At 52.6% G+C, this 27,195-nt stretch overlaps 3 protein-coding genes across 11 annotated transcripts; all 3 read right to left on the reverse strand.

Moving 5' to 3' along the window:
- Positions 1-1,387: 1,387 nt before the first annotated feature.
- On the reverse strand, positions 1,388-8,496 carry ARHGEF25 (Rho guanine nucleotide exchange factor 25). Of its 3 annotated transcripts, XM_055396055.2 has the most exons (16): positions 8,299-8,492; positions 7,903-8,017; positions 5,485-5,699; positions 5,257-5,352; positions 4,869-4,945; positions 4,637-4,703; positions 4,349-4,452; positions 4,095-4,164; positions 3,910-3,999; positions 3,720-3,812; positions 3,478-3,528; positions 3,227-3,304; positions 2,869-3,066; positions 2,541-2,721; positions 2,047-2,258; positions 1,388-1,745 (listed from the first exon to the last, which is right to left on the reverse strand). In XM_055396055.2, the coding sequence occupies exons 1-16, from the start codon at positions 8,395-8,397 to the stop codon at positions 1,635-1,637; spliced, it is 1,857 nt and encodes a 618-aa protein (XP_055252030.2). In that variant the 5' UTR covers positions 8,398-8,492; the 3' UTR covers positions 1,388-1,634. The 3 variants fall into 3 exon arrangements, with proteins under 3 accessions (XP_055252030.2, XP_055252031.2, XP_055252032.2); XM_055396056.2 differs by lacking the exons at positions 7,903-8,017; positions 8,299-8,492 and adding an exon at positions 6,591-7,275; XM_055396057.2 differs by lacking the exon at positions 1,388-1,745 and having other exon boundaries at positions 2,096-2,258; positions 2,541-2,656; positions 8,299-8,496.
- A 344-nt stretch (positions 8,497-8,840) lies between these two features.
- Positions 8,841-13,851, reverse strand: DTX3 (deltex E3 ubiquitin ligase 3). Of its 3 annotated transcripts, none has more exons than XM_055394710.2 (6): positions 13,785-13,851; positions 12,362-12,421; positions 12,102-12,178; positions 11,009-11,738; positions 9,877-10,094; positions 8,841-9,539 (listed from the first exon to the last, which is right to left on the reverse strand). In XM_055394710.2, the coding sequence occupies exons 3-6, from the start codon at positions 12,128-12,130 to the stop codon at positions 9,464-9,466; spliced, it is 1,053 nt and encodes a 350-aa protein (XP_055250685.2). In that variant the 5' UTR covers positions 12,131-12,178; positions 12,362-12,421; positions 13,785-13,851; the 3' UTR covers positions 8,841-9,463. The 3 variants fall into 3 exon arrangements, with proteins under 3 accessions (XP_055250685.2, XP_055250684.2, XP_055250686.2); XM_055394709.2 differs by lacking the exon at positions 13,785-13,851 and adding an exon at positions 13,184-13,700; XM_055394711.2 differs by lacking the exon at positions 13,785-13,851 and having other exon boundaries at positions 11,009-11,757.
- Positions 13,852-15,230: 1,379 nt separating this feature from the next.
- On the reverse strand, positions 15,231-27,134 carry PIP4K2C (phosphatidylinositol-5-phosphate 4-kinase type 2 gamma). Of its 5 annotated transcripts, none has more exons than XM_055394714.2 (11): positions 26,871-27,129; positions 23,876-23,973; positions 23,115-23,211; positions 22,598-22,741; positions 19,402-19,548; positions 19,169-19,207; positions 18,500-18,613; positions 17,532-17,799; positions 17,264-17,367; positions 16,977-17,076; positions 15,231-16,484 (listed from the first exon to the last, which is right to left on the reverse strand). In XM_055394714.2, exons 1-10 carry the CDS (start codon positions 27,042-27,044, stop codon positions 16,996-16,998), a joined length of 1,266 nt encoding a protein of 421 aa, XP_055250689.2. In that variant the 5' UTR covers positions 27,045-27,129; the 3' UTR covers positions 15,231-16,484; positions 16,977-16,995. The 5 variants fall into 5 exon arrangements, with proteins under 5 accessions (XP_055250689.2, XP_055250687.2, XP_055250690.2 ...); XM_055394712.2 differs by having other exon boundaries at positions 15,231-16,657; XM_055394715.2 differs by having other exon boundaries at positions 16,954-17,076.
- Between the last annotated feature and the right edge of the window lie 61 nt (positions 27,135-27,195).

A 27,195-nucleotide genomic window follows, 5' to 3' on the forward strand; every position in this document is an offset into this window, starting at 1 on the left:
GCAGCTACACGCACTGGATAGGGACCACCTGAGGGACCCCCACCCCACACCTCTCCTGGGAGTGGCTGGGCCCAAATTCCCAATTCAGGGCCTCGGGGGGAATACTGAACAGACAACAAATTTTGATTTTATTGCTCAGAAGGCAAAAACACTGAAGCACTATTTATTGCATTCCAGTGCAATTCACAAAGTAGGCAGTCAACAATACGTATGTGGTTAAATTAAGTATGAAAGGGTCACCTACCCACGTCATGTACCCCTGAGGTCCCTGAAAAGATACAAAGCTTCTGAGCTCCAGAATCCTGCTAGTTGCCCCATCCCCTCCTCCATTCACAAGAATTCTTAGCACCCCTCCCCATCACCCTCGGGTCCCTAGTCCCTGACCCCAAAGCCCTGGGTGTGGGGTACAGTGAGGGTGGGTCTCCCCTCTTCAATTCCTCCTATTGTTCCCCAGAAGTCTTATCTGGGCTGTACGTCCTGTCCCCCCCTTAGAGGTCCCTCCCCCCATTGTGGCCAGAGAGACCTCAGGCCCACAGGGAGGCTCCAGCTCCTCGTCAGCCTCCCACCCCAGCAGTCTATTGTCTGCTGAGGAAGCTCAAGTACACGTGACTGGGCCCAGGGGATGAATGGACACAGTGGACACACGGATGCCCAAGGACCCAGGCAGGACAGGGTACCTGGACGCGAATCTCTGCACGTTTGGGTCTTGGTCCCGGGGGCTGTCCCAGAAGTTGGAAGGGGTGAAGACCTCCACTCTTAGGTCTATGGCTTGAAGAAGAATCCCTTCCTGCTCAATATGGATATGCTTTGAGACCTCCCAGACAGCAAAAATAAGGAGATGCAGAACCAGAAGGGGCCAGAGCCCCCCAGCATCCTCTCCACCTCCCCATGTTCCCTCAGCTGAACATGGTGGCCTCAGAAAGAAAGGTACTGTGGGCATTCAGTGCATTAGCATCTGGGTGTTGGCGGAATGGTGGGAAGTCAGCCCACAGCGGGTTTTCCAGTGGCGTCTAGAACAGAGACCAGACAGGAGGGAAAGGGGCTGGGTAAAAGGGAGGATACATCAAGGTTCTAGGGTTTTCCTGTAGTCCCAAGACCAGGACTGAGAGATGCTGCAATTGCAAGTGAGGGACAAAGATAAATACTTTTTTTTTTTATCTTACATCCCGCACCCTTCTCCTTTCACCAGACCCTTCCTTCAACGACTGATCTGAGGAGCCATCTGATCTCTTCCACACTCCTTTACCCCAACTTCAGCTTCCCCTTCCCTCTGCTAAGACAACAGCTTTAGTGATATAACAAAACCTTTATTCTCAGAAAACAAAACTCAAAAACAAAACCAATAATTTCTATCTGGCCCTTGCCCCAGCCCTCCCACCCACCCACATATCCTCCTTTTGGGGGGGCCTGTGATGCATGCATAGGGGTGGGAGCTGAAGGAACCTGTGTTCCTTGGGCAGAAAGAAGTCTTTTTGAATCTAGGTGCCCTCCTCCAAGTTGACAGCACTCCCAGCCTTGCCCACCCTCCAGACACACCAAGAGGGAGGAATTCTGGAGTGGTGCCAAAAGATTGCCCTGAAGTTCCTGGGGGAGCAGAGTGGCTGAGTCAGCACCACCCCCATGGCCTTCACCAGTTACAGCTCATCTTCATCCAGCTTGGCAAGTCTGGCTTGGCAGGGAGGGGTGTCCGGAATTGGTGGAACTGGAGGAGAGTCATGAGGAGCCTGGGGGATGGCACTGGGGGCCTGAAAAGAGACTCAAGTCAGAGAATCAAAGAAGTTCAGGCATCCACCCTCACTCCTCTCTTGTCAATGTAAGCCCCTAGTCAAGCCACACCCTCTTGCCAGACATCTTAGATCATCTGAGACCATTAGCTTCTCCCAGGGTTAAACTGGAGTGGGGGAGGGCAAGAGATGGGAAGTAGGAAGGGGCAGACAACAGGAAGGTGGTGGAAGAAAAGAATGATATGGGGGTTTGGGGACATGGAACTTAAAGAGAAGCCCTCCCCATCCTGCCCTTACAACCAGGGAACTTCATTCCTCGTACCTGTGTGTCCAGGCGCAGGGGGGCTGTGGCCACCTCCCCTGTGGGTGACAGCAGCAGGGAGGGGAGAGAGCCATTGATGGGTGTGTGTGTGCTGAGCTGGGCCCGGTCTCCAGGCCGAATTCTCCCAGGGCTCCCCACCCCAGGCCCTCCTGGCCGCCCCAGGCTGTTGGTCTGACTCTCCCGTCTCTGGTACTCAATGGGTGACTGCAGCGCTGGGGCAAAGAGAGGGACAGAAGGAGGGTCACAGCAGAAACACACCCTTTCCCAGGGGCTCTGCTCAGGCCATCTTCTCCCACTCTGCCCTCCCCTCCCAAGGATGGTCAGCCAGTGTAAGTTGCTTGAGGCTTTAGGGGGATTCTGAGTTACTAAATCTCGAGTTAGTAGTGAAAAAGTGGAGATGAGGGGAGAGGGCAGGGATCGGAGACTGGGCAGGAGGGATTCAGGAGATCAAAGGGCCCAGGGAGGATGGGAAGGAGTGAGGGGGTGGGCTTCACCATTGAGAAAGTCCCGCTGGCTTTCCAGGATCTGGGCCACTTGCTTGATCCAGGCCTGACTGACCGCAGGGTCTGCAGCCTGCAGGACGTAGCGCTGGATCCCACCCTCTGGCCCTCTGGAGGTCAGTGCAAACCGGCAAGGGTCACCTTGGAGGTTTGCCTCCAGTCCCAGGCAGCTCACCTGGATTGGCAAAGAGGAGGTAGCCCCCAAATTCTTCAGCCCCTACTCTGGGTCCTGCCCCCTCCAACAAATATCCCAGAGCCAAACATCCTCTCAGAGGCCTCCCTGACCCAGTCAGACCCCTCCCAGGGAGAGCCCCCTCCCCACCTTGATGCTGTTCTTGTACACATAACCAGGCTGTGCTCCACCTCGTACTCCTCCCAGGGCCTCGCTGAAGATGACGATTTGCTCGAAGAGAAAGACACGCCTCTCTCGGCCCCGGGAAGAGAGCAGCCCCCCAGCCTCCGGCTCCATGACCCAGAATGTGTCCTGGCCCAAGAGCTTTCCCTGAGCTGTCAGTTTGCCCTAAAACCAAAGGAGAGTGGCCTTTGAGAGAAACCAGAAGAGAATAGGTGGCAACTCTCTGCTCCTCCCTCCTTCCCCTGACACTCTGACCAGCCAGCTCCTGTCAACCCCAGGAGAAGAGGACAGCTCCCTGCAGGGACTCTCTGCTCCATCCCCATACCTCAAACCCCCGAAGTCTCCCCAGGGTCATCATGTCATTGCAGCGCTTGGGTACGAAGCACATGACCTCCACCGCTTGCTGGGACGCAGGTAAAGAGAGGAGCGTTGTCAACGTTGGGAAAGAGGCCTCTTCAGACCTCTTCAACCAGCCTCCCCCTATAAACCAGAGAGTGCTATAAAGGAACCCAGGAGACTAAGAAGATAAGGTGTGCCTGGTGCATCCTACGTCCTACAAGACATGGGAGCCCTCACCTCCAGCTCTTCGGTATCCATCCCAGCTCTCCTATAATACTTGAGAAAATCCTAAGACGCAGAAAAGGAATTCTCAGGAAGGTCATGAGGACATCCTCAAAACCCCTCACACCTTCCCCTGAGGATACAGGTGAAGGTCCCCAGGAAGTCGAGGGGGAGCCTTAGGAACCCTGGGGAGATGAATGAAGAAAAGGTTGTCCCAACCTGCTGTGCCCCCCAGAAAACAAACAGGTGGCCCTGACCTTGAGTAGCAGCTGGTATTTCATGATCCTCTGCACTGGTTTGATGAGGAGGTCGTTGAGCTGCAGGCGGTGCCCCAGCTGCTGCCGGAGCTCCTGGGGACAGGGACAGACGGGGTGGTTTTGCAGCCTGGAAAGCCCACTTGTACCGATGATTCTGTCCCCCTTTCCCCAAGGTATCTCAGCCACTGACCTCAAAATAGCTGTCCCCAAATTCTGATACCACATGCTCTGATTTGGGCTTATTCTGACAGTACACCACGTACATATGCAGCCGGCGCTCCTAACAGGGGTAAATTTTAAGAAAAAGTCGAGGCAGTGAGGCCCGTTCCACTCCCAAGCCCCTCCCCTTCTAGACACCACGCCCTCAAGTCTCACGTGTTTGATGAATAGCTGAGCCAGCCAATCAGGATCCTTCAAACAGCGCTGTAACTCCCGCAGGAAATAGCTGGAGGGGTAGACAGGGAAAAGGTCAAATACCCCATCCCTGGCAAGTTAGAGCTGTCTGCCCCGTAGTGTTCCCCGGGAAGTCTCTTCAGACATTCCTCAGGCCACAGTGGGCTCATCCGGAGGACACAGAGGCCACCAAACATATGCTCCTCCTCCTTGCTCTCAGGGAATCCACCACTTACTCTCGATGCCACTCATAAATTTGCTGGATGTTCCCAAACACAATCCTGTCACGACCTCGAAGATTCTCGGGTACCCCCTGAGCAGCCATGGTGGCCATGTAACCCTGTGGGAAAGTGGGAAGGGAGCACGAGTGTGCTCGTGGGGCCCGTCCCAGTGGGAACCTCAAAAAGTCCAGGAAGTCTGGGAGACTGGGAAGGTGGGACAGAGGAGCAAGGAAGCATCTCCTAACATAGCCCTGGGAAGAGGGAAAGGGCTGGGCCAGGGCTGGAAAGGGAAAAGGGAACTACCTCCACAATCTGCCCCAAGTCGTCCACGTACATTTTCTCTGTCTCTACCAGTTCACTCAGGACATACCTGGGAAGAGAACAGGTTTAGCCACTTCCTCTCTCCTGGACTAGAAGCCCACGGCCAACCTCAGAGGAAATCCCAAGTCTCAAATCTAAAATGTGAGAGACAGTCCTCTGCAAGTTGTGTGACTGGAGGGGGGAGGTCAGGGAGAGAGAGTGTGTAGACACTTACATACTCCTTTCCAGAGCCTTCTTCTTCTGTTCCTCTTCACTCTCAGGGGCTTGGGACAAAGTCTCCTCTTCAGGGGGCTGGAAGGAAGAACATCTCAGAGTAAGCAAGTGGATGACCCTTGGGTGAGGGAAGCCACCCCAAACTTATTTCTTCATGTGTGCTTAGTCTCTAAGTCATGTCCAACTCTTTGCAACCCCATGGACCATAGCCCCCTAGGCTCCTCTGTCCATGGGATTTTCCAGGCCAGAATACTGGATTCGGTTGCCATTTTCTTCTCCAGGAGATCCTCCCGACCCAGGGATCCAACCCGCAACTCCTCTGTGTCTCCTGGATTGACAGGCATATTCTTTATCACTGAGCTATCTGGGAAGCCTTTATTTCTTCATACCTGTGTCTTATCCCCGGGGCCCCCCAACAATGTGGTCAGCAGGTTCAGTTCTGGCAGCTCCTCTCCTGTGGCTAGGGCTGGTTCCAGCATCCAGTTCTAGGGGCCAAAGGTCAAGCCTCAAAGGTCAGGGACAATAGCTGTGTCTCCCCATGACCAGGGCACCCAACCCGCCCTCTCCCATCGTTCTTCATGGATGTCTTCCATGCCTCTGTGGTGCTCCCTGCTCACCTCATATGGTCCAGCCCGGCCACTGTCTGCCTCAGTCTCCACACTGAGACAATGTTTGGAATGATCCAACCATCTTCTCAGACCACTGACTGGCCGTGGGGGGCCCGGGGAACAGGGGCCAGAGCTGAGACCAGAGCTGGGGCCAGAGGGGGCAGCCAGACCCGAGGCAGCTGAAGCTGAGATACTCCCCTCACTACCAGCAATGGAGTAGGACTCTGATGGGGTGGGGTGGGGGGAGAAAGGGAATGACAGATGTTGCTTCAGCTCTAGATTCAGGGTCCCCAGGGAGTTCCCAGAATCTCCATTCTGTGATACTCAGCCCCTCTCCCCCAGGGCTCACTCTCTTGCCATCCTCATTTGACTTGGCCCGGAAGAAAATTTCACCAGGGTACCCTTGGGAGGGTTACACCCCCAGTTACATATGGAGGTTCCTTCATATCTGAGCATGGCAGTGGGGGCAGCCATCTGGGCAGACACTGGAAGCTGGGGGTGGCCATCTGCTCGCCTATAACCCTCCCCCTTGCAATGGGTACAGACCATTCTCTGAGAAGGGGGGGAAAAAGAGCTAAGAACCCATCTGCCACCCCCAGACCCCTCCTCCACCAATTTCAGTAAACACTATAAAAAGGAAAGACTTCTGCAGCCCACCTGCCCAACAGAAGCACCAACCCAACAGAGGGGGCAAGTGAGGAGAGCTCATCAGAGTTATCCTTGGCCTGGGCTCAGGGACAGAGGAGCTGAGATTTGTCAGAGCCCTGGTAGCCCCTCACCCCTCATTCCTCCACCCCCCTGTCCCTCTGCAGATCTGAAGTAGATTTTCAGCAAAACGATTTGAGGGAAGATGTGGTTCTAGGCCTAAGCGGATTGTGAATGGGTTCTTCTCCTACTCAGTTGAGAGAAGTCCCTTGCCCCTTCCCCAGTTTCCTTAACTTGAACTGATACAAATGAAGGCAGAGGGGAATCTTTGAGATCAGCTATTAAGTCACTCTCCTGGAAAAGACAGGTATAGTCTACAGCCTCTAAATCCCTAGGGCCGGGACAAACACAAGTCCTGAACCCCTCAACCCGCCCCCGACTCAACACAGCCCTTGCGACCTTACACTCACCACGTCCCCCCCGGGCGAAGCAGCAGCCGCATTTTGCCAGCACTTTTCTGATCACATGGGGACAGGCACAGCGACCCTCCTTTTGCTCCCCCCGCATGGCGCCCGGGCCCCCCCGCACCTCCCACCCGGGCGGGCCATGCAGGGGGAATCACGGGGGGCGGGGACGGCGCAGGGTGCACACCCCCCCTCCCTCCTACCCCGCTCCAGGCTGGGGGAGGGGGGGAGGGAGGGAATAGAGAGCGGGGGTCCAGGGGTAGGCGGAAGTCTGGTCTGGAAGAGGGCTGGGGGCTCTGCAGAGAGGGCGGCGCGGGGCCCGGCCGCCGAACTGGGCGGGGAGGGTTTCCGGAGCCGGTGATGGGCCCAGGGTGGTCCAGATGTCCAGCGGGGAGGGGAGGGATGGTGGAGGAAGCTGGGCCGGGATGCTGCAGCCGCTCCCGCTCCGTCTCTGGCCTCGCGGATTGGGGGTGGTTCTAGGCCCGGGCAGAGGAGGAGGCGGGGGCCGACTCCCCGAGTCACTGGCGCGGCGCGGGTCCTGGCCGAGCGGCAAGCGGAATAACAGGCCCCGCCGCCGGGCCGCCGCGGGGAGGGGCCTCTGCGGCCCAGCTCCGCCCTCTCGCTCTGGCTCCCCCTTTAGCCGAACCCCCCTCCCCCAGGCACCACCACGTTCCCACTCCACGTCCCCAGCGCCTCCGCCCCTCCCCTCTAGCCGGGGCTCCCCATTCCCCGGCTTTCCCCTCCCTCCCGCATCTCCGGCTCCGGCGGCCGAGTACTGGGGTCGGGGGTGAGCCCCGCGGCGGGGTCTGCCAGGGTCGCCCCTCGGCCTCTGCAGCGGATAAGGGCGCGGCGGATGGGGCCTTGGCTTGCGCGAAGATGTCCCGGGGTTGGGACTGTCCCAAGCCGCGCGGGGGGAGGGCGGGCGGGGGACAAGGTCCCCCAGTAGAGGGTGCATGAATGGGGAGCTCTTTGTGGGGAACACAGCTCAGATGCCGCCCTCTCGCCGGACCCTTCTTTCCTCCAGGCCCCGGGACTCCAGCAGAGGCTAATCACCAATTAAGGCGAAGTCCTGGAGACTGGGCTGGCGAGGGGCCAGGGGTGGGGCGCGGGGACACTCCGCCAGCGGGGCTTGGGACCCGCTGAGGTGGAGGACTCACAGCCGACTAGAGGGCGAGAAGAAGCGTGGAGGTCTCAACGTTTCTATGAGTCTCATGCAAATTAGATGCAAACCTTTATGCTAATACGAGCAGCATATTTTTTAATTCGCCACTTTGCGCAGGATGGCAAACTGGGCGCCACCCCACCCCCAGCTTCTTACCGAGCAGAGGAACCCAGGCGGGGATCTCACGATCGCTCTCCCCTCTCTGATCCCCCTCCGTACAGTTAGATCCTGGCTCGGTACCCCCCGGCCCTAGGGGGCTTCTTTTCGAGAGCTGCGGGTACAGAGCAGTCGTAAAGAACCCGCCCTCCACGCCCAGCCTCCACCTCCCGCTTCCCCTTCTGTCAAAATCCACTCTTTACAAAAGGGTCGCCGAGGCTAGGGTGGAGAAAGCAGTTAGTTCACCCAAAAACGTGCCTACGGTCCTCTTAATGGAACTCTTGAATTCCTGCGACTACTCCGCAGAATTCTTGTCTGCGGGTATATTGAGTTGTGGGGTGTAGCCGTCCTGAAGCCCGCTAAAGACCCCGACCCCACCTTGGTCTCCATTCTTACCCCCTCCTGCCCGGGTAGGGCGCATGCGCGCAGCATGCCCCCCATGACCCCCAGTATCCGGTCAGTGCGGCCAGGGCCAGGGCGATCCGGGGGCTTCATGCTGGACCCCTACCCTCCTCCAAGTTTCAGAGCCGAGGGGGCACGGAAGCTGGGGGGCTCTGAGGCCTGCGTGCGTCCGGGGAGTTGCCGCCGCCGAATCCGCCCCCCTGCCCGGCTCCGCCCCCACTCCCACCCCAGCCAAACTTTTCTAAAGGGGTAGGGTTGTCGCTTTCTCTGCAGCCGGCGTTCAACAACAAACCCCTCTTAATCCCAACTCCTCCGTCGAAGCACGATCCAGGGCTTCGCTGTGTTATCCTGGAGCCCATTAAGTGCGTGCCGCTGTCCCAGACCCTCCAGAGGCAGGCAGCCTGGCGAGGCTCACAGGGAGCTCCCCATTACCGCCCCCGCCCCTTCTCAGCAGGTCCAGCCCCCCCAGCCCACCCCTACCCCGGCCCAGGCCCCAGCCCCGGCCCCGGCTCACAGAACAGAAGGGGCGCGGCATAGAGAGTTGCATATTTTACTTTATTTTTATTAAATTAAAAGCTACAGTCTGGCGGCGATTCCAGAACGGGATAAGGAGGCTCCTTATAGGGGGCAGAGAAGAGCGGGAGAAAGACTGACGGAGACAGAGACACAGGAGAGAAAGGACAAGGCTAAGAAGGGGGAACTGATTCTGAAGAACACACGCAGCCGGCTCCAGGGCTGCTCACAACAGCCTGACCCCTCTCCCTGCACAGAAGTCCAGCAGTGGAGCAGTGTGTGGGGGTGGGAGGTTCAAGAGACCCTCCCTTCCCACCCAGGTCCTTTCTCAGCAGAGTCACTGGAGCACAGCACATACCAGAAAAAGCCAAGGGCAATGGAGGGGGCAGGGCAGCTGGGAGTATGTACACAGGGAGGAGGGGAGCAGAGCCTGGGACAGCGCCTCTGCCAGAAGGGAGTGGCTCACACTGCACTGAAGCACTCGGCCAGTCGGGGGCTGGGGAAGGGATCGCCCCTCCTTCGGCAAACTCCTTCCCCGCTCAGACAGTCCCCTTCTAGAGTGGTGAGGGGGGCAGAGGGAGAGAAAACAGAGGTTTCCATTGGGTCCTACTGGAGAACAGCAGGGGCCTCCCGAAGGGGCTGTCCTTCAGTCATCGGTGATGCCCTTGGCTCTCAGCTCCTCCTGCACCCGGGTCAGGTAGGTGGGGTCCGGGTACCCAAACCTGGGAGCAAAGAGAAATGAGGGTCAGGGTTAGCCCGTCAGGCTTACTCATATTACCCCCATTCTCACCCTCATTCTGGTGCCCCATTCTAGCCCCTCCCCACCTTCCTTAAGGTTATCCAAACCCAAGATAACTGAGCCCAATTCTGCTGATTTTTGTAGGTTAAGCTGGGCACATCAGGACCAAGACGATTATAGGAGACACTGGGATGGACAAGATGGTTGAACAGTTTAGGGGTGGTCCTCTCCAGTTAGGAGGCTCCCACAGAGAAGGGGTTCCCTCTGTTGAAATGGGGAGAAGGGGTAGAGCCAAGAGAAGGAAAGAAGGAATGTCGCACAGCTGTGGTCCCCCTGTGCAGCTGGTCTTGTGGTGGATGTCGTTCCAAGTGATGACATTCGGTCTCCCTGTGGTCATGGAGGTGCCAATAGTGAAGGTGAGACGCTGGTCAAACGCCTTGCGGAACAGGGTCAGCACCTTGTTGCCCTCAGGGCAGTCCGGGAGGTAGGCCACCCGAGTAGTGCCAGGATACCGAACTCCTGGGTTTGGGTGTTCAGCCTAGGGGAATAGGGAGGCAGAATGAGCAGCTGTGCATCTTAAGGCCCATGGAGGGTTGTGATGGCCAGCCTTCTGGCTGTGCACCCCCAGCCAATGCTGCTGGGGCAGTGACAGCCTTCCACGGAAGGACCAGCTCTAGGGTCTGGGTGCCAGAAGCCTGTTTCCAGACAAATTCTCATCATTCAGAGGTTCTTTCTGCTCTCCCAATCCCGCAAGCAAGCGACAAACGGATTCTCAAAACTGATGGGAGGTAAGCTGGGCCTTACTCTCCAGATAACTCAGCAGAAATGTGAAGACAGAATCATTTATCTTTCAGCTTTCCCTTCTCCACCTGAAAGCACTCCCAGTACATTTTCCATGGTCTAACCTGTTCCATTTTTGTATTCCTCTCCTTCAGAGATCCCTCATCTTTCTGCAAACCAGAACTGGACATTACTCTTTGTCAAGCAGGAAGACACCTGTAGGCTCTTTACCACTCATGTTTTAACCTTCGACTGTCAACAAAATTTTCTGTCTCATAAATCTGAAATGGAGTTAACATTCCCATGTTGAGGGGAGGTCAGACTTTTCCCACTATGCTGTTCTGCACCTGAGCCGCCATCCTCATAGACTTCACCTCTGCTGACAATAGCTGTCAACATCCAAGTTAATCAAGGAAACAGAATTTGATTCCTTTCCTTCATACCTGATTTTCATGGGTGCCTTGGGGTCATGGGGATGGAAAAGCTAGGCTTCAAGGGGGCCTCTTGCTCTAGGGCACTGAGCTGAGCGGGAAGGCATCCCAGGGGACAGCACGACTATATCACATCTAACAACCATACTCCCCTTGCACCCAGTTTTCCTAAATCAGAGAACAATCAGAGAACAAGGAGCCTGGGGAAACCAAAGGGTAAGGGCAGCCATAGTCTTCTTACCCCCTGGACACCGGGCGGGAAGACGTACTGGATGACGATGGTGCCGTACTTCTCATAGCTGGGTAGTAGGAGTGTGGCATCCTTAGAGACCAGCATCCGCCCGTTTTGGGGCTGGTTGCCCACCAGCTGCCCATAGAAACGGCCACACATGGGGCAGGCCTTCTTCACCTGCAGGGCCCGGGTAATGCAGCCCTCGCAGAAGGAGTGCCGGCACTTCTCCAACGTCTTGGCATTCTGGATCTCTCCCAGACAGATGGGGCAGGTGCTCTCCTGCTCTTCTGTCTCTTCCCGAAGGCGGGGAGGAAGAGGAGGGGGCAGGGCAGGAGGAGGCGGGGGAAGCCCCCGGGCCCCTGGGGGCAGGAGTGCGGCCGCGCGGAGAGCGGGCGGGCCTGGGCGGTGCAGCTCCGGGTGCTCCCCTCCACCCCCCAAAGCCAGGCAGCCCATAAGCTCCCCCTGCCTCTGAGCTTTCTTGAGCTCTTTCTCTGCCTCCTTCAGCAGCCCCTTGAGAGCCTTCCTGGCCAGGTAGAGCCCATTGGGAGGGGCTGGGGGAGGGCCCTGAGGGGAAAGCTGGAGAACATAGATGTCAGAAGTCTCCCCGTCTATGAGAATGGACACGTGGTGCTCCTCCCGAAGCCGGGCCAGCCGGGCAGGGGTCTCCTTGCTCAGGAAGTCCCACACAGGCTTGGAGACAGTCACTTTGTTCTTGCAGTTGCCTCCACAGGCTGCCATTCTGGACAGGACGAACGACACTGCCCCCAGGGTAAAAGGGACTCAGGGTGGGGGGGTCCCCATTTCACAGATATCAGAGCCTCCTACTTCCCTTTCCTTTCCAGTCTTATATTACCTCTATTCTCTCAGAACCCAACCCCCAACTCCTCCCCCAAGTTCACGTTCTACTTCCTCCCTTCTTTCAAACTCCAGCACCCCCTGAAGAGCAAGAAAGCTGCTCTAACTTTATTATCATCATCTAAGGTAAGCATCAGTGTTGGTTCTCCTACACTCCTCCCTAGATCACAGAAGTATCCTGGCCCTCCCCAACTCTGGACTGGGTTCTGTAAAAGGAAAGGAGATTTCGACCCTCCTTTTTGCTCACTTTGATCCTGAAGAGCTTAGAATTGGCATGCAGGCGCGCGCTCTCTGTCCCCACTCCCTACTTGTAGGTTGTGTGACCTGGTGGGTGGAAAGGGAAAGGAGTGGAAAACCCCTTCTCCCATTCCCACATGCCCCCACCCAACAGCCCACGAGACAGACAGAACCTGGGGGTAAATCTCCTGGGAATGGGATTACTGGGAACATGGAATGAAGGAAACCAATTTAAGGGTGAAAGTTGAGGTTTTCATGAAAGGCAGATACCTGGAAAGCCCATGGACGGTGACAGCAGAATTCCCTGTTTCCACATTCAGCTGACCAGGACTAGGGGATGGGGGGAGGGGGAGAGGAGGGGTTAGGATGACAAACATTACCATTTCCCCCAGTCAGCACAGAAGCAAACAAAAACTCCTCCTTCCATTTCTTCTCCCTGTCTTTTGCAGAATTTCATTCCCAGTCTCTGGCCAAGTTCCTAAAGAAGGAACTTCGACATGCTAACTTTCCTCTTCCTCAGCTCTGGGGCTCTTAAGAAAGCCTAGGGACACAGATTAGAGAAGACTGGAAGGGAAAAGCCCACACACAGAGAGGTCTGTTTTGCCACCTCCCTCAGATCACAAGGACAAGAATATCTCCTTTGCTCCCCAGCTTCTCGCCCTGCTCCACATTTTGCCAATAATTCAGCTCCTAGTGCTAGGGAGCCTTCCTTGAGTGTTAACCCAGTCCCTTCTGCTGGAGCCGGTTTGGAATGCGGACCAAGTGGCAGAAGCCCCTGCAATAACAAAGTTCTCGCTGTCACCTTTTAAACCCAGCACGCGAAATCGAGGCCTGCCAGCAACCTAGGCTGCATTTCAGGAGGGGTGGAGCTCACGCAGGGGATCCGCTGGAGCACCCTGATATTCTCCACCACCACCACCTCCTCCCTGCCCCAGTCTTGCTGTGTTCAGCTACAGAGCTATCCCTAAAACCTCCAAATGTGGCCCAAATAGAAAGAAGGGCCATTAGTGTGACCTCAATTCCTTGACTGATCCAAAAGGGAGCAGCTCTCCGTTTGTGCCTCCTTCCCAGTCCCCTCAAGGCCAGATGCACCTCAAGATTCATAAAGTGAAATCAGAACCCGAGAGCCTCGGCTCATTCGGTCCATCCAGGTGGAACAACCCCTCCCCATCAGGGTGAAGCCAGGACCTAGGTGTCCTTTGCTCCGAGTCCTGCTGGCACAGAAAAGGGAGGCGGGGCCCGTTTTCGCTGGGTCCGATTCCTCTGGGGCAGCCCAGGCTGGACACGGGGCCAGTCCCTCCCGCCCGAGAGGGGCCGGCGGTCAGGGGCAGCCAGGCAGGGCCAGTGTCCCTGGGGGCATCCACGGAGGCATCTCCACCCCTCCCCCCACGACCTCCTGCCAGACGCGACCCGGAACCAACTCCCCGCATCCCCGGCTCTGCAGAGCCCCCGCAGCCCCACCACTGGGTGGGGATGCATGTCGGCCGGATCGCGGGCCCCAGAACCCCCAAATGGAGGCCAAGGCTGGAGGGTAACAGACAGAGGATCGGCGGGGCCGGGCCCGGACCCCCGGCGCCGCGCGCAGGAGAAGGAGACCGAGGAGGGGGCGCAGGGGAAGCGGGAGGGCGCGCGGGGGGTGCGAGCAGGGTCCGGGGGGCGCGCGGTGGGTGTGGGGGGCGCCGGGCTCACCTACCTCTCGTCAGCGCCGCCATTGCCGGTCACATGACTGAGGCTGTTGCTGGGATGACGGTCTGGGCCTTAGCAACAAGGGCGGGGGGGTGGGAGACCCCGAGAAGGTGTGTGGGGGGCAGAGTTTGCAGGGGGTACAGACTGAGGAAGAGGGAATGAGGGAGGATGGCATCCCCTTCCCCCTCCCAGGTGATAATCACCGTTTCCTTTGACCCGCTTCCATCCACGAGCCCCTGCCTTCCGCCCCAAAACAGAAATGGTGGCGCCGTCCCACTCTTTGGAGGCGGGGGTGGTGTCGTGGAGCCCAGGGTAGGAGGTTAAATCCCTTAGAGACGCTACCCTTCTCGCTTTCCCCTCCGGAGAGGGGCCCTCTCCCTGTTCTTTGCCAGCCAGCTGCGTGGCAGCTTCTGGAAGCTGGTGGCAGATGGGTGGGTGAGGAGTGTCGGTTTAGGTAGGTGGGGAAGAGGGGGCAATTTCTCTGTGATCCTTTTTCTAGAAAGGCCTTTGAGGAATAGGAGGTAGAAAGAAGAGTCATAGTAAAAAGCATTGGTTCTAAAAAATAAATCCAGGGCTAAAACGTTTCCCTTCTTTATCGCTTGCCTTTTCCTAGATTGTTACCTTCTGTCAAACCTGCTCTCAGATGGGTATTGATCTCTGATTTTTCTCTTTACACTGAGGTTGGTGCAGAATGAGAAGTGAATACATTTTGTCCAAAAAAAATGCCTTGGAGTGATGGTATCAAGTCTATGGTTGAAATAAGAGTTAAAAACTCACAAAGCAGGGGGAACCCTTTTCTGTTTCCCACATCAGAGCCAGCAGTCTCCGCCCCCAGTCCAACTCACTTCCTTGGGGCCAGGTTTTTCCAACCGTCAGAAGACCTCCTTGGCCAAACAGTACTGGATGGATTTCTCAGACTGGCAACAACTTCTGCTGACCCACCCACTTTCTTCACTCCCTCTCCAGGCTGGACGGCTGGTCACTTCCTTCTTTACTTTCCCAGGACCCTGATGTACTCTTCCTGTCCTCCACACAAAGGACATCTTTCCCAGGAAGCCTGGGGAAACACTGGATTCCTTCACCTTTAGCTCGTGCGTGCTTGGTGCTGTTAAGACTCACTCAGATGTGATCTAGCCCAGAACCCTGGGGAAAGTGTGGGGGGGGTCACCACCTCAATTGTCCCTGGCCCTCCTGTAGCTGACCCCTACAAAACTGGGGAATGTCTTCCATCCCCATGCACACTCCTCGCCACCCTTTAAGCTCACACCCATCTATCTTGAAACCCCCATGCTTAGAGACCCAATACTTTAAAGATCAGAGTTCTTTACTTGGTCGCTGCACCCCTAAACCCAGGCTTCCAAAAGAGAGCAGTGGGGGAGAAAAAGAGGAATTTCTATGAAGGAATTTGAATTCAATAATTTATTTTCCTTATAGTGACAGCAATGGGAGTAAATACATGAGATCTTTTTATTAATAAAACAAAAAAAGATGAAAAACAGAAGCAACAAATGAAAACCATAATGCTTATGATACATCAGCCAGAAATGGGTCAGAATATCCATTTCTAAACAAAGTTGCTGGTGTCATGGAGTTTTATTGCATTCAACAAGGGAAAGGTAGACGGTGGAATGAAAAAGATCCATGAGACTCCTGACAGGAAAATTTTATAGGGGCTCCAATCCTCAACCGGGGACTCCTCTTGTTACTTCCTTTGGAGCAGAAGATGGAGGGGCAGGAGGAATTCTCCTTTATGACCTCATGACTTCTTGTGAGACAGATCAGTCCAGTCAGATACAGAGCAGAGAGTCTGTATCCCTACAGGCCACTTGCTGGTGCCCCATCTTTGTGTTCCAGAGAAATGCAGAAACCTCAAGGGAGATACAGGATTGCAAGAATGGCTGCCTGAGCCCCAAAGGCATTGCAGGGAAGGGAACTATCCCAGCTCATCAGGGTCCACTGTATTCTGAGAATATCATGCATCAGCTCAACCCTCTTTGGAGGGGGCTGGGTGACTGAGTTATGGCTCTGACTCCTCTCTGGGGGTGGAGAGTGAAGATGACAAAGAGGGCCATCTGTCCCCTGGGAGACACAGTAGCAGTTAAGATGGACAGAAAAGAACAGAATAACAAATCCAACTGGGAAAAGGGTTTGAGAAGGGGCAGGGAGGAAGTATGCTAGGGGCACAGTTCCGGGGAGTGGAGGAGGCTCCCCCACGTGAGACTTCCATTGTCTTAAGATGACCAGGGTTAACCCAAGTAGAGGTATTCCCTTCTGCTGGGACTAAAACCTCCGGGATGGCTAGACATGAAGAAACGAAATTTAACACAGGGAGTGAACCTTACACCCTTGGCTCATCCATCCAGCCTCCAGAACTGACCACACCCCCACTGAAGGGTTCCAGCCCTAGGAGGGATGTGAGGTCCTGGTGAAGAGCAGCAGCAGTCAAACAGCTTCACCCAGGATTCAACACTGTGGCCATCTCTAGTGGGGGTAGGTGGAGTGAGGGAAGAGATCGGAGTAGTCAACCTTCAACAGAGACCTCCAATTCCCTAAATAATCACAGGAGTCCTCCTAGGTCCCACCTCCACAAGCTGCCAGCCCTCCAGCCACTCTCCACCCCACCTGGGTAAGACTGGCCACATCCCAATGTATGTGTGCATGCTGGCACCCACATCTGTAGTGTCTTGAAAATCTTCCATCCCAGGGCCTATTAGGAAGGAAGCATGCCACAATGAGTTCTATAAAGTTATCAGCAAAATTCAGATACTCTTAGTTCATCCCACACAGCAAAGTGCATCCAGAGTAAGTTGCTTGAGCCAGGTCCATCTGTCCAGTCAGGTCTTGAAGATGGCCAACAACCCCCTTCCCCCAGCTCCTCCTCTGTTATGGAAACAACAGGACATTTTACAAAGATCAAGGCACTTGGGAGAGAGACAACAGTAAACACTCTAACGAAGCAAGCCGACTTGGTGGGGAAGGGAAAGAGGGAAGGGAGAGAAGGGAAGGAAGGGGAGGGAAAATAATGTATTGGTATTTCTGGGGGCCAGGAAGAGCCTACTCAACAAGATGGAGTTATTTGGATGGAAGGAGCCTGTAGCCTGAAGTTAGCAAGAGAGGAAGAGAAGTTAGTGGCCAGAACATCCACAATTCCCCCATGCCTCTCAGACCCCCACCACCTGAAACACAGAGCAGCAGTCACCATGAAGTCAGGCAGTCTCTTAGGCAAAGATGTTGGTAATAAAATCCAGGAATCGCTTAGCATACTGCTCAGGATGGACAGTAGAGATCTCTGCCCCCGCCTGTGAGAGGAAGGTGTGGAACAGGGTGTCAGTGCCCACAGCCCTCCCCCGCTCCCTGCCCTCCCCTTCTTCCCACTCCTAACCATTTCCATACCCAGCCCTTCATCCTTCTGCCACCCCACTGCTCTGGCACAAGAGGCTCTTGAATAGTCAAGACAGGAAAGGAAAGGCTTCAGGGAACCCTCACCCCATGCTTGACAGTTTTGGCTGCGTGAGCTGCTTTCTTCTTGGCATCATACTGTGTCAGGATGTCAATGAGGCCCATGAAATATACCTCCTTCTGAGGGGCCCCTGGGGAGAGAGACCAGCGATGAAGACCAATTACAGTCCCAGTTCCCTTCCCCCAGGAACCAGTCAGATTTCTTCTGAAAAGCTAACCAGCCTCTCCATCCACCACCCTGGTCTCTGTCCCCCAGGGACTACCCTCCCTGCCCTTAAAATTTCCAGACTCTCACCCTCAGCACTCCGGATGGCGTAGACATCAATGAAGGATTCAAACTCTCCAGGGCCCAGGGGCCGGTGGGAATGGATGTAGCCGCCGATACCCTCAGGGGAAGTGCCATAGGAACCCACTGGAGCGGGAGGTCCTGTAAGGCCACAGTCCCCATCCCCCTCTGACTCCTCCTCCCGCACTGGTCCATCCTCCTCCGGCTCAGAGCCCCGAATGATGTCGTGGATGCCCAGAAGAAGGCTGTAGTCCATGATCTTCAGCTGCACTAGGAACTGAGACCCCACTGGCAGGTCAGAAGCCCCAGATGGCTCTCTCCATTCCCATGTACCACCCTTATACCTCCCTCTCTGACTCTCCAGGGCCCTCCTGGGGAAAGGAAGTGTAAAAACAGAGGGTTGGGAGCATACTATTGCCCTTTATTGCCTAAATGTCCTGGTATCTCAGATCAGTGTTTTTTAAAGAATTCTTTTAAGATCATTCTTTCAATTCATACCAGCCACCCCCTCCAAAGGTCAACTCTAGAAGGTTTTCATGAAAGTGAAAGTTGCTCAGTCTTGTCCAACTCTTTGGGACCCCATGGACTATACAGTTCATGAAATTCTCTAGGCCAGAATACTGGAGTGGGTAGCCAGTTCCCTTCTCCAGCGGCTCTTCTCAACCCAGGGATTGAACCCAGGTCTCCCACATTGCAGGCGGATTCTTTACCAGCTGAGCCACAAGGGAAGCCCAAGAATACTGGAGTGGGTAGCCTATCCCTTCTCCAGCAGATCTTCCCAACCTAGGAATCAAACCAGGGTCTCTTGCTTGCAGGCGGATTCTTTACCAACTGAGCTATCAGGGAAGCCCAAATCCCCTACAGGAAGAGAGCCCCAGGGGAAGGGGATGAGTTCCCTCATACTGTAAATGGACAGCTGCCCAGGGGTAAGCAAAAAAGAGAAGCAAAGTCATTTCCCAGAGCACCCCAATAATCACCTCCACATCTCTCTTTAGCTTCTCTAGAAATATTTTCTTCTCCTCTTCACCAATATAAACTTTCTGGTTCTTGTTGAGAAAGTCCATATCCTTAAGGGTGGGCAACTCCTTAACCTGAGAACAGGTAAAGGGACATCTTGGGAATACAGTCCTCCCCTACCATCTCAGCCAGTGAACCCTGCTCTATGTAGGGCTCAGTCTCTCGCTCTGGGGCCCCCAGGGGAGAGGTTTACCACCCCTCTCATCTGACTTGACACTGGGAGGCTGCCCAGAGTCTGTTCTTACCTCCAGTGGTGCCCCCAGACTTAGTCACTGCAGCTGTATCCCAAATCACACCCCACTACTTTCTGCCTAGGGTTTTCAGTTCACACACTCCATTCTGACTTTTCTTTCTTCTTCTTAAGCAAAGACAGCTGGCTTGAATGAAAGCTCAGAATGGGAAGTGGTCAGTGAACATTTTGCTCTTGAAGTCTGGCATTTTCACCCATTCCCAAACCCAAGACAGTGACAATAAGTCCCTGGATCAGGAAAAGTTTACATTTCTCTTCTTTTTTGATGGTTTAAGATAAGAATTAATATCCAAGGATCCCTACCTCTCTTTATCCTAAGAAGATCCCTTTTACCTGCCCTCCCCCACCCCTCACACCCTGTCATCTAGAATTATATCACCTTCTCCTTATCGCTGGCTTCCCGGGACACTAGGGAGCCCTGTGGAGAGATCCAAAGACCAAGTCAGCAGAAGGGGCTAAAGGAACAGTCGGAACCTACCTCCTAAGACAAGTCGTCAAACCCACAGCCTTCTTTCCTTTAAAATGAATCATCCAGTGCCCTCCCTGGCCTTCCCCCCTACCCGCCCCAGGCCATCAGGAGCCTCCCCTTCGGTGCTTGCCTCCTCTCCTTACCTTGAGGTCATACTTCCTGTGCACAGGAAGACGATGGCTAAACATGTTGCGCATCACGAGCATGTAGCTGTCTTCACTGTCCACGCTAACCCGGTACATCCCCAGGAACTGGGGCAGCAATGTGTTGCCATGACACTTCACAATGTACTGGGGTAGAAGGGAGGGAGGAAGCAGGAGAGACGAACAGCTCAGGGATGGGAATTCAAATGCTCCTGTTCCACAGAGAGCCAGAAAACTTCACGTAGGTTATAGAAGGTCAGAAGTGGTGTGGGGCTTTCTGAAGATGCCCCAGGTTATCCATGCAGTTTCTGAATCTTCATCTCCTCTGATTTATCCCAGATGTATAATATCTCTTAAAGTGCCTTCTCTCCTTTCATCTTTATCATTCTTTGAGATGGGGAAGGTAGGTGCTGTTATCCTTGTTTTTGACCCTCTTTATTCACAGAACCAGGAGCAAGAAATTACATCAACAAAATGATTTTACCTAGGCTAATATTTCTTGGTGGGCTAGATTCCCACAGTAAAAACTTTTGCATGATGGCCTATAATTTGGATTCTTAAAAAAATCCCCTTTTAAGTGCTACCACCTCTCAGTGTTGCTGCCCTTCTCTTCATAGCCAACCTTCTCAGAAAATTAGTCAGCTATCAGTCCATTTTCTCTCATTCATACTTCAAACCAATGAAATCAGATTATACTCATTTCTCCTCTGAAATGTCTCTACTCTTCACTGTCTCAAATCCCTCAGCTGCCAACTCAAACAGGCATCTTGTCATTGTCATGTTGCAACTGGCTGGTACTTGATACCACTGACCAGCCTGAGCTCCCATCACACCACTCCTCTCTGTCCTCAAATCCTATGTGGAATGAAGCAGGGCATAAATCATTAAGAGCATCCGACAGCTGCAGCCAAGAAGACCCAAATGTGGTGCTAGCCCTTGGGGCTTCAGCCTCAGCCTCACCGGTCAGATGAGGGTAAGAGCTCTCTAGATCTGTCCTCTGGCAGGGACTTCTGGGGCAGAGCTGGGGACCAAGGCCTGGGGGAAGAAGGAAAAAACAACCACAACAGAGTCTTTGGGCAGCAGTGACCATGTGGCCTTACTTGGTCCCCATCACCCCTCCTCTTTTCCTTCCTTGGGGTCGTGGTTGTGGGTTTAGAGAGCCTGGGTAATCCAGCTACTGGGAAGAGCAGAAGAAAAGGTTTTTGCTCCTTTAAACTTGATTGGGAAGGCCATTTGTATTTGGAAAATGCTCTCTATATGTTGGGGACTGCCTGTATTTGGAAGATTTATTAAATCTTAGTATCCTATTCTCAGCCTCCAAGGTGTATTGATAAGTTACTAGTCTGTATTTTTAAACCTTAAAACTTTTTTTATGTGCATTTCACGTCAACATTTTGTAGAGCTATATAAAAAACTACAAACCTGGCCTCACAGCACAGTGTACCTCGGAGAGGAGCATTCTGTTATTTTTACAAGGCAGGAGTTAGTGGAGCTGTTGAATTAAACTTGGCAATCACGTTAAAATAAAAAAAAAAAGCATTCCTTAGTCTCTTTTATGGACTCTTTACTTGCCCAAGGTTCTGTCCTCAACCTTCTTTTCATTTCACTCTACATTTACAAAATCTTATCTATATTCATGGTGATAAGTACCATTTACTCACCTGTAGCTCTGAAATCTAGACTAGAAAGAAATCTAAAATTAGAAAGAGATCTGATTCTTTCTCCCGAACTCCATACCCCAACCATTCACAGGACATCTGTATCCGGATGAACTGTAGAAACCAGAAACTCAACATGCCTAAATCAGAACTGTCTTCCTCCAAAGAGCTGTTTCTTTTCCTGCTTCCCAATTGGGCACCCAGGAATTTGGAGCCCCTTTGCCTTAATTCCTACAATTCTCCCAAAGGTCTTCCTTTCCACCTCCACCACCACCCTTCCAGGCCTGTGTCATTTCTCACCTGGACTATGACACTTACCTCCTCACTGGTATCTCCACTCTCAGTACTTCCCCTCTACAATCCATTCTCTAAAATTCTGACACAGGACTATTTCTAAATGACATATACATCACTCCCCTGCAAACCACCTTTCAGGATAAAGCCCAAACTCTCTGTGTGGCTTATAAAGCCCTCACCACCTGGCTCTTGCCTAACTGTCCTTCTACAATACCTTATCCTGGTCACACTGAATTTCTTGCAGTTCTGCAACATCAAGCTCATTCATGGCTCTGTGCCTTTACAAGTGCTGCTTTCCTTTGCCTAGAGTACTGCTTTCCTTTGCCTAGAGTACTCTCTTCCACCATGTCCAACGCCTGGTCCCTACTAGTCATGCATGAATCAGCTCCTAGGATATTCCCTCTAAAAACTCTCCTTGAGCCTACCAGGTGCACCCCTTACCCCAGGTGAGCTGGGATGCTCTTCCTCTACCCACCCAGAGTATTCCCTACATACCTCCACTGCCTGCACACATTGTGCTCTGTGTTTAACTAATGCTAGCTTACCAGTCTCTGCCATTAGAACAAGAGATTCTCAATGGCCACAGCCATTTCACTCACCTCTTTCTTTACTGTCTGACATAGGACCTAATAACAACAGACATGGGTTAGCTGTTGAATAACCAAATAATCTTTTAGAGTCTTTCATTTATCCCTTGCTCATTGATTTTGGTGAGATTTTCCTTCAGTAGAAAGATATTCAGGTATTTTTTATTCCCAAAATATTCCAGAAACTTCATATTCCAAATTCATCTGCTCAGACAGAATAGCTTCCCTAAATCTCACTTAGGGCTGGTTATGATCATGGCTTCTTCCCTCCAATTTATCCCAATGATACACTCACCGTGGTTTTCTCCCCAAACTGTATTTATTGCTGATAGTACATTTGATGTTGGCACTTTATCTAATTCTGACTTAGTCTGAAATTTATACTTTGCTATTCACGTGCCATTTTTGTATCTATCAATTCACAGCGGCTTTAGATTAGAAGCACCAAATGAGAAGGAACATATCTAAACTCTTATTTAATCAAATACAAATAAGTATGCGAAGGCTCTCTTTTTGAAATGCCTTGTTTTTTCAAAAACATGTTGAGTGCTATAGGCTATAGGGAGGAAGAGGGATAGGAAGTCTCTCAAGTGCTCTGAAACTGAGCTATGAGTAGAGAGGGGAAGGGAAGAGTGAGGCTGAGAGAGGTCTGACCTGGTGGTAGTTAGACAGGTTGCTATGCATGTCAGCAATGTCCTCACTGGATACTTCTTTGATGACCAGAGTACGATCATAGGAGATAAGGAAGCGACCATCACTGCCTTCACTTTCAGTTGGGGGACTTCGGGTAAGGGATACCTGGGGACACAGAAGAGGCTAGGAGCTCTTTTCCTCCCCCTTTATATACAGATGCATAGGACAGTGGTCAACTGAACACATCTAAAAGTAAATAAAACCTTGGCATAAGAGGATGAAAAAGGGTTCTAAATCCAGTGTCCATATACAGACTGAATGAAATGAGCAGCAAAATTTTTAATGCAACTGCATTTCTCCCCAAGGACAGGCTTTATACCTTTCTTCAGATTTTTGAAGACGCCTGACCACAGGATAGTAATGACCACAAAAAGGTAAAGAATACCTGTGAAGGTCCTCATTTCTCCAAACAACACTGTCCCAAGGATTCCCCTTGTTAGGGAGAAAAGCCTACCCTTTCCCCAAAATGGACACTAACCAAGTAATCCTGGTCATCAATACCAAATCGATCACGCAGGTTCCTGAAGACTTGAGGACAATACTCCTTGAACTTGAAATGACTGGGCAGATTTTCCCTGTGATAGGGGTTTTCAAGATAAGAAAACAAAATAACAATATTATCTTACATTTATAAAGGGCTTGACAGTTTATAAAACACCTTCACACATATTACCTTATTTGATTCTCATAGAATCCATGTGAGGTCTTTTATAAGTATGTTAGTCCCGTTTTACAGAAACGGAGACTGGCTTAGGGTGGCGGAGTGACCTCCTTAAACCACATGACTGGTAAGTGGCTTAAGTAGAGCCAGGATCTACTGCCCATCCAAACAGCAGCATTTCCCAAATCTCAAGCAAGTCAGAAATATCCTTAAATCAGCAATAGGTTTTGAATGGTACCTTCTGATATTAGGAGGGCTTATAGGATTCAGGTATTTCTTTCAGGGAGTACCTCTCAGAAGCTAATGGTAATGACAACTAAATGTATTTATGCTGTGGAATTTTCAGGCTAGAGCAGAGGCAATCTAGTAGATAAGTGTATAGGGAACACTGTAAATTATTTTAGTGGTTTCTTTACAAAAATACTGAATTTCTGCATTGGGAAGAAGTTTAAGCAATAAAGTAAGAACTTGTAAGTTGCCTTCTAAATCTAAAACCTTCAACTCAGTCAACCCTCTTAAAATGATTTCTTCTCTTTTTTAGGAAGGTTGACAAGAGAAGAGCAGGGATTCCCACATACCTGTGGAAAAGGTGATTGTTGACCTTGATCTTGGAGCTAGCCTTAAAGTCATCTGGCAGCAGCATCACCGGGGGAGGCACCTGGCTGAGCTCATTGATCTGATAAGTCAGAATAAGAATGGGAAGGCAGTGAGGAGGGGTGTGGAGAGCTACTTATACGCTGTGTCTGGGAAAGAGTCAGAAAAGGGTCACTGGAAGGACTGCTGCTGAAGCTAAAGCCCCAGTATTTCAGTCATCTGATGCAAACAGACGACTCATTGGAAAAGACCTGATGCTGGGAAAGACTGAGGGCAGAGGGAGAAAAGGGCATCTGGGGATTAGATGGCTAGATGGCATTACCGATGCAATGAACATGAACATGGGCAAACTCTGGGAGATGGTGGACAGGGAGGCCTGACATGCTGCAGTCCATGAGGAGATGATGGACAGGGAGGCCTGGTGGGCAGCAGTCCATGAGGTCGCAGAGTCGGACACAACTGGGTGACTAAACAACCACCACCTCATTCCTTTAAATACCCTGGTTATGCATATGCCTGACAAAGGTGAGTATACACTGTCTTCTGCTGCCCAGTGAGGCCTGCAGCAAGCAACCCTCACACACGGCCCCTCACACTCCCGCCCCCGTGGAACTTCATGCTCACAAAAGTCATTTTATATTAGGCAAACTCTGTAAGCAACTCTGGATTATTTTTAAAGCTGTGAGAAATTCTAGAAAAAAAAAAAAACCTTCAGCAGACTCAAGATACTCAAGACAAACAGTTCCATGCTCCGCTGGAAACAAAACAAAAGATGTTTTCAAAGTACAGAGAGTTAATGGGACTCTGAGGGGTCAACAGCAGCAAGAACGAAATGTCCAGGAAAAAATCCTGAAGGAGGCATCTTCTTACAAACAGGATCTGTTCTTTCAGACCACTCTGCCCCAGTTCTCTGAGTAGGTCCCCACCTGCCTGCATGTAAGGTAAGAGAAAAACAGCTGATTTCTGAGGGAATGCCGGCAGGCACAGGATATGAGCTCGTTTGTCATCTACCATAAAGCCAAACCACAGCCCAAAGCATGCAAGCACCACATGCTCTCTTCAGCCCCAAGAATCAGCAGTCTGCTAATTTAGGGTGGAAAGGGGGTTCCTGTACCAAGAAATGCTCAGGAGATGTGCGTTCTCCCCAGTGACTAATAAGGGTGCTGCAGTATCTTTCACACACCCTAAGTAGTCCACTTATCACTTGACTCTAACTGCTAGTTTATGTGAGCTCCCCACCTGGGCTGTGAGCTCTCATAAGGACCAGTTCTCATCATCTACATCTCTCAAGTGACTAGCACAATGTCTGGCACACAGTGGTCCCCAAGTGTTTATTAACCGAATAAATGGATGCCTTGCTTTTTCTTACTTGATCATTCAACAGAAATTCAGTCTAACCTAAATCCCATACACTGCCATGAAAAACCAGCTCCTCTCATTCTCGGTAGAAAAAGATAGAACATATTCCTCCAGAAAAAAAAAAAAAGAAGCCACTAGAGATTTCCAGCCTAAAATTCAGCTATAGTTCTTCATGGCCCACTCCTCGCCACCTGCTGTTAAGGAGGCTGACTCATCACTAGGACATATGTTCAAGGAATTTCTCCGTTCCAGACCCTTTAAGTAAATGTGTGCTGGCTAGAGATGGGGTGTTGGGACTAATAGACATACCTAGGGAAGCTGAGGAAGGTCTTCTGTGTAATTTCTCCAATCTTTACCAAAGGAAAACCCTCCTTCGTGAGCTTCCAAAAGAAAGGGATGGATGAGTCATAAGAGAGGAAGCCCTACCTCCGTCAGCCTTGCCCATACCAAGTGGCATAGACCAAATACTCTCTGATAAGACATTACGGGACCTGGGGACCACAAATGCAAAAGAGAGCTGATCAACCCCATATAACTTCCTAAGCCCCAAAGTAAGAACGACAAAAACTGTATTCTTCCCCATCCCCTTCCATCTCCTCAACACTATATGATGGCTATAATACAACACTCCATATGACTATAACGTTTCAAGGAAATTGAAGTTTTAAAATTTTGCATGTCACATTCAAGATCACTGCACTCCTCCCACTCCAGCCATGAGAGAAGGGAGGGCAATGGCTGTGCTTTCTTCACTTGAGGTATCTTCATGAACCAGAGATGTGCTGGCCTCTCTGGTCTCCTCCTGATTCCCAAGCCGACCGTCTAAGCAGCTCCCTGATTCTAAAATTCACCACCATAATGTCCCCATGACCAGAACTCCTGCCAGCTCTTCATTCAAAGATGACTCTCAGTTACACCAAATACCATTGCTCCAGCCAGCAACAGGGTGCACGTAAGACCAAAGGCTTATACACATTAAGTGCTGACTGAGTGCAACCACTAGGCTCAGGGCAGGGTAGCCTCTCTGAAATGCTGTACCTCTGGAAGGGAAAGGGACATGCAGGATTAGAAGATCCAGGAAGCCTGGAGCTTCCCCTCAGAGCCAAGGTTCCATAGTCAAGGAAGGCGGCTGGAAAGCAAGGGGCAAAGGAGAGTAAATGAACAGTTACTTCCCTTCAAACAGTTCCTCTTCCCGCTTCCCTTCTATATGCACTCTCTCACCGGAGACCTCACCGCCACCAACCTATTACAGTCACTCCCCCTAAAGTCCTTCCAGATGGACTCAGGTCCCGGCCGGGCTCCGTGGCCTAAGGCTGAAGCTGGAACTGACTGGGAGGAGGCAGGGAGCTGGATTTCATGCGAAGAAGGAAACAGAGTGGAGAAGTAAAGGGCGGAGGAAGAGACAAAACCTACGTTATAAAAGAAAAAAAAAAAAACACGGCTTTACAGCAAGAAGGTTTGGTGGAGGGGACACCTGAGGGTAGGTGGGCTGGGACCGGGACAACCTGATGGAAAAGTGGCAGCGCGATGGGCTCCGGAAGCAGGAGCCTGGGAACAGACACGCCCGGAGGAGCTGAGGGGTCAGGACAGGGCCACAGCGGGGCCGGGGCAGGGTCTCACCGAGTGGGCTACGCCCCACAGGAACACGCCCACCAGCGGGTCGGCCGCCCGGAACACCTTCACCTTCTGCTGCACGAAATGCTTCTTCTTGGTTTTGGAGGCGAAGCCGAAACCCGCGCCGGGGGCCGCTGTCGCCGCCGGTACAGAGGCCGGCGGGACAGAGGAGGACGCCATAGTCTCCCGGGAACCCGACCGACTGGCAGCCTGAGCCGTCTGCGATGCGGGTTCCCGACCCCGGAAGCGGCGCTCACCTGCGCCTCCGTCACGTGACCGGAGGCTGGCCCGCTGGCGCGCGAGCAGGGCGGGGTGGGTTGGCTCCGCCCCC

This window comes from Moschus berezovskii, chromosome 6 (genome assembly GCF_049115385.1).
Source record: "Moschus berezovskii isolate FMDL1 chromosome 6, NW_MosBer_1.0, whole genome shotgun sequence".
In the NCBI taxonomy this organism is placed as follows: domain Eukaryota; kingdom Metazoa; phylum Chordata; class Mammalia; order Artiodactyla; family Moschidae; genus Moschus; species Moschus berezovskii.